The sequence below is a fragment of the Echiichthys vipera genome (genome assembly GCF_963691815.1).
Source record: "Echiichthys vipera genome assembly, chromosome: 15".
Lineage (NCBI taxonomy): Eukaryota > Metazoa > Chordata > Actinopteri > Perciformes > Trachinidae > Echiichthys > Echiichthys vipera.
In genome coordinates, this window is record NC_139840.1 from 2,954,081 (window position 1) to 2,962,465 (window position 8,385).

Consider the following 8,385-nt stretch of genomic DNA (forward strand, 5'->3'; position numbering starts at 1 on the left):
TTTTTATTTATTATTATTTGAGGCCGTTATCAGACACATGACATATAATATATAATTTGTTTTTGTTCACAGTACCATCATTTAAGGTTAGCAAAATAAATAAGACAAAAGTTATATCCAATTAGAATAAATAGTCACTGTGCAGAGAGATAAAGGTCAAACGCTTACTTCAGATGTTTAGCTTTCAGTTTATCTCCCTGTATTTGAACATATCACAGCTGTACGTACAGTTATCACGACACCACGGATAGTTTAAGTAAATGACCATGATCCAAAAAAAAACAATAAAAGCATTAAAGAAAAATCTGTGGTGGAAGTTTTATTCAATGAATTATTCAATAAGGGCCTAGAAGTGCTACTATTAATCATTAATAATGCTACTTTAAATAGACATAGGAGTAAAAATGTATAGGAATAAAGTACAATATAGCTATAGATCAAAAAAGAGTCTGTCTGAATACTAAAGTCAAAAACCATTTACAGAGTTTCCTCCTGGATCACAGCTGAAAAGGTCGTGTTTGATAATCAGGCGTCACTGAACTATACAAGCCCTGAGAGTCCCTTTGTGAAAGTTGAGTGTATTTCCCATCAAATGTCAAATATCAGCGATAGAAGTCAGCAAGGCAACGAGAAGACCGGAGTTTCCCAGAGCCAAGGCGGCCAAGATGAGGGGCTTTACGAAGGAGCGCTGCAACAGAAAGTAAGGTAGAAGTTAGACACTGCAGAGTGAAGTATCATACTCATGTGTTAGCGTGTGTATTAGTAATGATTAATGAGAGTGTGATAATAAGACGCAATAAGTATAATCATTTAAGAGTGTGATAGTGTGTTTGCCTCTGCCAGGCTCACACGAACCTGGCGGACAGTCAAGGTCACAAGACGATGAAATAGCCAGCTTGCGGAAACGCACCCGGCAACTAGTTGAGATTAGAGAATTGCCGTTGCAAACAACAACCATATAAGGAGACAGGAACAACCGTATAAGGAGGCAGGAACACCATATAAGGAGGCAGGAACAACCATATAAGGAGGCAGGAACAACCATATAAGGAGGCAGAGGACAACCATATAAGGAGGCAGGAACAACCATATAAGGAGGCAGAAACAACTATATAAGGAGGCAGGAACAACCATATAAGGAGGCAGGAACACCATATAAGGAGGCAGGAACAACCATATAAGGAGGCAGAGGACAACCATATAAGGAGGGAGGAACACCATATAAGGAGGCAGAAACAACTATATAAGGAGGCAGGAACAACCATATAAGGAGGCAGAGGAACACCATATAAGGAGGCAGGTACTACATATAAGGAGGCAGAGGACAACCATATAAGGAGGCAGGAACACCATATAAGGAGGCAGGAACAACCATATAAGGAGGCAGGTACTACATATAAGGAGGCAGAGGACAACCATATAAGGAGGCAGGAACACCATATAAGGAGGCAGGAACAACCATATAAGGAGGCAGGAACAACCATATAAGGAGGCAGGAACAACCATATAAGGAGGCAGGAACACCATATAAGGAGGCAGGAACAACCATATAAGGAGGCAGGAACAACCATATAAGGAGGCAGGAACACCATATAAGGAGGCAGGTACTACATATAAGGAGGCAGAGGACAACCATATAAGGAGGCAGGAACACCATATAAGGAGGCAGGAACAACCATATAAGGAGGCAGGAACAACCATATAAGGAGGCAGGAACAACATATAAGGAGGCAGGAACACCATATAAGGAGGCAGGAACAACCATATAAGGAGGCAGGAACACCATATAAGGAGGGAGGAACAACCATATAAGGAGGGAGGAACACCATATAAGGAGGCAGGAACAACCATATAAGGAGGCAGAGGACAACCATATAAGGAGGCAGGAACACCATATAAGGAGGCAGGAACAAGCATATAAGGAGGCAGGAACAAGCATATTAGGAGGCAGGAACACCATATAAGGAGGCAGGAACAAGCATATAAGGAGGCAGGAACAACCATATAAGGAGGCAGGAACAACCATATAAGGAGTCAGGGGACAGGGAGGATGAGAGTATGTTCTTCTTTCAGAGATAAAGAAGAAGAGTCATGCGGAAACAGAGGATACCCCGACGCACCTGTTGTCACTACTTGAACACAACAACTCAAAATTGATCACACTTGTGACTAATGATGTGAGGGAATATATAAAGCCAGTTCAGAGAGCACTGATTTGTGAGGCACTACAATGGATAGAAATCTGAGAGGAAGAGTTCTTGTGAGAGTGGTGGTCGAGGTGATCAAGGTGGTCAGCGAAGACAAAGAACAGTAATATCTGATGGAGTCAGAGCTACTGTGATTGACCATGTTCTTGTCCATGGTATGAGCATGAGGGAGGCCAGACAAAGGGTACAACCAAACAACGGTAGATTCACTGTGTCCACAGAGGATACCCCGACGCGCGGGGAGGAAGATGGAGGCTGGAGGAAGATGGAGGCTGGAGCAGCGGCTACTTTTGAAATACACATATGGACGCACAAGCAGACACATAAACCACGCCTTTGTAACAAGCATAAATACTGGAGTTTTTAGAATAGAGATCAGAACTTCTTGCCTCTGATCATGGGTACTGTGTTGTATTCCTACAACACATCAACCTTTGCTACAGTAAATAGACCCTTCTCACAGCACGCATCACTTCTGTATTGCCATCCTTGGTTAGCGTTTTATAAAAGCTGTGATTTGTTGGGATTATATAACAGCTAAGAGGTGTCGTTTGGCCCAATGCAAAGTGGATAATAACTAAACCCATAAGCGTAAATATGGGTCGTAAAGCGGCTTGCACAATCAACCTAAGGTCAGCTTTGGGTGAGGATGGTCTGGGTGACTTTAGAAACTTCCTTTTTATTGGACAGTTGGCAAAGATGCTCTGCAGCAACATGAGAAGAGTCCCTACACACACAACAAAGCAGCAACAGCGTAGTTAGTGAAGCCAGAGTTTGTTAAAGGGTGTATTAAAGACTTACATACTGGCCCCTGTACCAGCTCCTCTCATAGTAAAGTCCATTACAGTGGATTACCAAAGTCAATCCCAAAGGAAGGAGCCCATTGGTGCTTTGTTTTGTGTGTAGGGACTCTTCTCATGCTGCTGCAGAGGTTTGGTGTTATTTTCAGCAGTATTAGTGGTTAAAAAAGACCTTTGAATGCCTTCACCGTGCTGCCCCGAGCTAACCACTGTTAGCCACATTCACTTTAAGAGCCATTTGCATCTCAGTGCTCCGTAACAGCAAGTTAAATGGAAGTTGAGATTCTTTTGTTGCGGTGTAATCACAGCCTGGCTCAGCTGTGCATATCAGGGACAACACTGCTGTCCTTACTGTATATAACTGGCCAAGTTAGAGTTTTTCACCTACCCAGCGACCATGCTCCGATTGGTCAGAGATGATGGAGTCCTGGTCGTCTGACCCCAGTCCTGCTGGTCAAACAAACAACAGTTAGCGTAGCATCCAGGTGCCGTACATCATTTAACAGTGCTCTCAATAATCTGCAAAGTCATCAGAACAGACGATTAGCAGTGAAACCCAGTAAATGTAAAGTCAACAACATACGTTTTCTGATGAAAGGTGAAAGGTGGTGAAAGTGCTTGTGCACCAGTAGAAGGACCCTAACTGAGGCCAGCCATGTCACGTAGCCGATCAGCACATGTGTGGCCCACGGCTGGGGGAGGAGCAGTGATGGCTGGCGTATCCCCAGGAACATGGCTGCCACTGCGGTCACAAAGAGAACACAACGTAACTTGGAGCAGAAATTTTAAAATGTGTGGAAATTCATTTGAATGCTCACGCACCTGCCATGATCTCCGTCACAGTCCCGACCCCCCAGTGGCCCCAGTTAAAGATGTATCTCCTGGACACAGATTCAAATTATAACAATATTACCGTATTCTTCGCACTATAAGTTGCACCTTAAAACCTTCAAATTTCTCAAAAGCCGACAGTGCGCCTTATATATGGACCAATATTGAGCCACAACAGGTCTCCAACTACGGTGAGCAGCCGCCGACTCTATTTTCCCCCGTAGAAGAAGTAACGCGCGGTGCATGTTGAGAAGGGTGCACTCACACTGTCCGTCCGTCCCGCGCCCCGTGCTTTAGGGTCCTTGTCCCCCCCTCCAGGCCCGTTTGTACTCACACTACCTGGGCCTCGGAGAATGCTTCTTGCTGCCTATACGTCATCACGCCGTAACACGTCACACGCATTGATGACGTCATCGCGATGCGTGGCTTTGTTTCCAGATCTTTCCGTAGACCTCAGAGTTTTTGTGCGTCTTGTCGACTGTTTTTGAATCTTTTCATCGACCAAATCTGCAGTAAACACTCCACCTCCGCATCACACCAACGTGAACCTTTCACCGCCATTGTTGTTGTTGTTAAATGTCCGCACATGGTCCGTTTTTTTTTTTCTATGTCCGAACAGGCGCACATAAAATGACGTCAGAGCCGCCGTAGTAAAGGTCACATTTACCTGTGTGAGTCAGGGGACGGTCTGACCGCAGCCATTATTGGTTGAATCAGAGATAATGTCAGAACACAACAGCCTAGGTATGGATGGACACCTGCATGCTGCGCGCGCACACACACACACACACACACACACACACACACACACACACACACACACACACACACACACACACACACACACACACACACACACACACACACACACACACACACACACACACACACACACACACACACACACACACACACACACACACACACACACACACACACACACACACACACACACACACACACACACACACACACACAGAGAGAGATAACTTATCCAACACCCCTCTCTGCTGGTGGTGCATGAATTGACAGCAGGACAACAACATTAAATGACTATTTTCAACATAAACATAAGACACTTAATGTTCTGAAATGACAGACAGAGTTATATCAGTGTCTTATGTTCCAGGCCTCGTGTCGTCATTATCACGTGAAACTGTACCTTGCTCCAACCTTTCCGGTAGAAAAATGGAAGGCAAAAGGCTACGATGGTCAGAGTCACAGTAAGCATCATCAGGCCTCGATGAACCTACGCACACACACACACAACAGAGAGAGAGAGAGAGAGAGAGAGAGAGAGAGAGAGAGAGAGAGAGAGAGAGAGAGAGAGAGAGAGAGAGAGAGAGAGAGAGAGAGAGGTTAGATTATTGAATGAAGGGCTGAAAGGGCAGCATTGTAAATTGGAGATAAGTGGTGTCTCAGACCTCCTCCTCTGTTTAGCGATGGTTTCTCCACTTTTACATAAATGGCTTCTTTTCCTCCTCTTTCAAACCATCTGTCCTCTCTGTCCAAGATTTGGACATTGCATGAAAGAGGAGTAAAAGAAGCCATCTATGTAAAAGTGGAGAAACCATCGCTAAACAGAGGAGGAGGTCTGAGACACCACTTGTCTCCAATTTACAATGCTGCCCTTTCATCCCTCATCCCTAAAAGACCAGTTAAGCGAGGACGGCCTGTCCAGTTGGGACCGTGCTGAGTTCTGGGTCCCTGGATAGATGAGCTTTTGGTTACGTTGGGGTTAAAACACAGCACCCAGGATAGGCACTAGGCACAAGGGGGACCTTAAAATGTGGTAAATACCTTTAAAAGAAGGTTCCTTTAAAAAAAAAAAGAACCGACGTGACGGAAATTACAATTTGCACGTTTTGGGTTTTAAAACAGGACAAAACAAACGTTCTTTATCTCCTGGTGATGCAGAATTTCCTTATGCGGGCGTGCGATGTTCAGCTCTGTGTATCTTGTAGAGATACTTCCCTTTCTCATGTGATACAAGTATGACAGACTCTATGATATGAATGTGACTCATGTTACTGACTTGTCTTGTGTGTGAGTCGCCCGGCTAAACGCAGACTTTGTATTTACGTTCTGTATAAAGTGTGAGTGTCCCTCAGCTCTGGGTCTGTCTCTCCAGCAGCCTGTGGTTGTGTCCGCGGAGCACAGTTGCACACACTTGACCGGCTATTAACAGAGAAAAGAACAGCCAGACGTGGCTAACACTGAGTAGCTCGGGCCTACTCTGAGAGACAGTCGATGTCCGGATGCACCGGAGTTCAGTTCAAAGAGGAAATTATGGAACTGAACTCCGGTGCATTCGGGGATCGACTTGTTTGGACTGTCTCTCAATATGGACCTTGTAGGCTGCTAAAGCTTATAGCATTTTAAAACAGTCTTTTAATAAACTCTGGGTTCTCTAACTCCGTTGTCGGTGCTTTGGTTTTCTGTGTAGGGACTCTTCTCATGCTGCTGCAGAGGTTTGCTGTTATTTTGAGCAGCATTAGTGGTTAAAAAAGACGTTTGGATGGTTCGACGCTCTGCCCCGAGCTAATCACTGTTAGTGACACTCCGGGGTTTCTCTGTGAATAGGTGATCAACAAAAATAACTGTCTTGATGGATTATTTAAATATATTGTATATGGTATAAGGAAGAGAGACCCTGCCCGGAGGAAGCCCGGGGCCCCCGTCTGGAGCCAGGCCCAGACGGGGGGCTCGCCGCTGAGCGCCTGGTGGCCGGGTTTGCCATGGAGCACAGCCCGGAAAAGTGACGTGGCACCTCCCTCCTCTCCGTCCTGTGGGCCCACCACCGCAGGAGGAACCGCTGGGGTCGGGTGCGCTGCTGCACGGGTGGCAGTGAAGGTGAGGGGTCACGATGGACCAGACACGGGCAGCAGAGGCTCTGGGGACGTGGAGCGTCTCCTCTCTGTCGGGGAAGGAGCCGGAGCTTGTGCGGGAGGTGGAGCGCTACCAGTTAGATCTGGTGGGGTTCACCAACCACTCGTATATTCATGCATTCAAGACCGCAGAATGCTTTTACGCTGGAATTACACTGATTAAAAGAATAAATATTGATAAGACCATGGTTTAAAAAGAGATTAAGGAGCCACGGGACAGGACGGACAGTGGGAGTTAGTTTGTTTCATAAAAATCCCTCCAATCTCCCTCAATCTCTCCGCATTCAAAGGAAGGGCCCACACATACACTGATCTGTAGGGTTAATAAATGAGGTGTGAAGAGCATAGTGTTAGGATACGTCTCAACTAAAGTCATGTAAGTCAGTGTAACGTCTACCTGAAACCAGACTTTCTGGCCGAGCACAGTTTGATTTGGCCAGTCAGGTTTGTAGAAGCTGGCAATGAAGCTACCGACACTTCCTGTTAGCATCCAGGCTAACAGCATGAGCGCACCTAGAGAAGAAGAAGAAGAAGCCACTCAGACATTACTCTCCAAAGCTAAATGTTACACAGACCTATTGTGCTTTTTTATTTTACGTCATATACCGTATTTTTCGGATTATAAGTCGCAGTTATTTTCATAGTTTGGCCGCGGGGTGCGACTTCTACTCTGGAGCGACTTATGTGTGAAATTATTAACACATTACCGTAAAATATCACACAATAGGCTGGGCTATTATTTATGTCAGTCACGTAAGAGACTAGGCGTATATCAGCAATCGTCACACACACACACACACGTCAACCAATCAAAATTGGGCGGGGGCGGGTCATGGCAGAAGTGCATTGTGAAATAAAGATGCTAGCTGCTAATGCTTGAGCTAAGCGGCGCATTGTCTACCTTTGGAGTTGGCGGAGTTGTTCAGAAGTGACAACTCCGCCAACTCCAAAGGTAGACGTGTTTTTTGAACACTAAAGCGTTTAAACTTGTTCTAGCAGGAACACAAAACACACGTATGAACCTGAAAAGAGTAGGATACGTAGGTCCGCTTTAAGCCTAGATGACACATCATTGGGCTAATTTAACTGCACCAGACCCTCAGTGACCTAAATGTGAAAATAAAGCACTTAACAAACCATGCATTTTCATAATGATGGGTCCCCGGGAGCCTCTCAGGACCTCGGGGGGTCCAGTGATGTGTTTCCTGTGGGTGGAGATTAATGGCTGCTGCCCGTGTTTCCATACTTTACCTACAGGAGAGAAACAGGAAGGGGTGCGTGTTAAATCCCTTCAAGCAGTTTCAATTTTGGTTATTACAGCAAACTGATCACTACTACGTCTGGTGCATTCGAGACAAGTGGGACATAAAAGTTTTCAATGCTAAGGTTTAGCAGTGAATCATTAAAATGTAGCTAGTCTATGCCGGGTTTATTAAAAGAGTGTTTTAAAGACTTACCTTCTGGCCCCTGTACCAGCTCCTCTCATAGTAAAGTCCATTCAATTCAATAGTTCATACATGGACAAAAACTATTTCCATGGCTTATTGGATGATTTTGCGCCGGAATGACACTTTGAGGTCAGATATAACTGCCAGTGCCGGCGGTCTAACACACCCTTTGAACAAACAGCAATCCATCGAATGGGTGTTAAATATGGGA

The 8,385-nt window shown here is 45.4% G+C and overlaps 1 protein-coding gene across 1 annotated transcript in view; it reads right to left on the reverse strand.

Annotated features, from left to right (window-relative positions):
- Positions 1–581: 581 nt before the first annotated feature.
- Positions 582–8,385, reverse strand: part of frrs1a (ferric-chelate reductase 1a) — a gene marked incomplete at its 5' end in the record, with an annotated part of 16,657 nt that continues 8,853 nt past the window's right edge. Inside the window, 8 exons of the mRNA XM_083928532.1 lie at positions 582–688; positions 3,396–3,454; positions 3,591–3,749; positions 3,830–3,888; positions 4,506–4,603; positions 5,001–5,087; positions 7,124–7,239; positions 7,864–7,977. Of these exons, the coding sequence (XP_083784658.1) occupies positions 596–688; positions 3,396–3,454; positions 3,591–3,749; positions 3,830–3,888; positions 4,506–4,603; positions 5,001–5,087; positions 7,124–7,239; positions 7,864–7,977 (785 nt within the window). The 3' untranslated portion in view covers positions 582–595. The remainder of the gene's footprint in view (positions 689–3,395; positions 3,455–3,590; positions 3,750–3,829; positions 3,889–4,505; positions 4,604–5,000; positions 5,088–7,123; positions 7,240–7,863; positions 7,978–8,385) is intronic.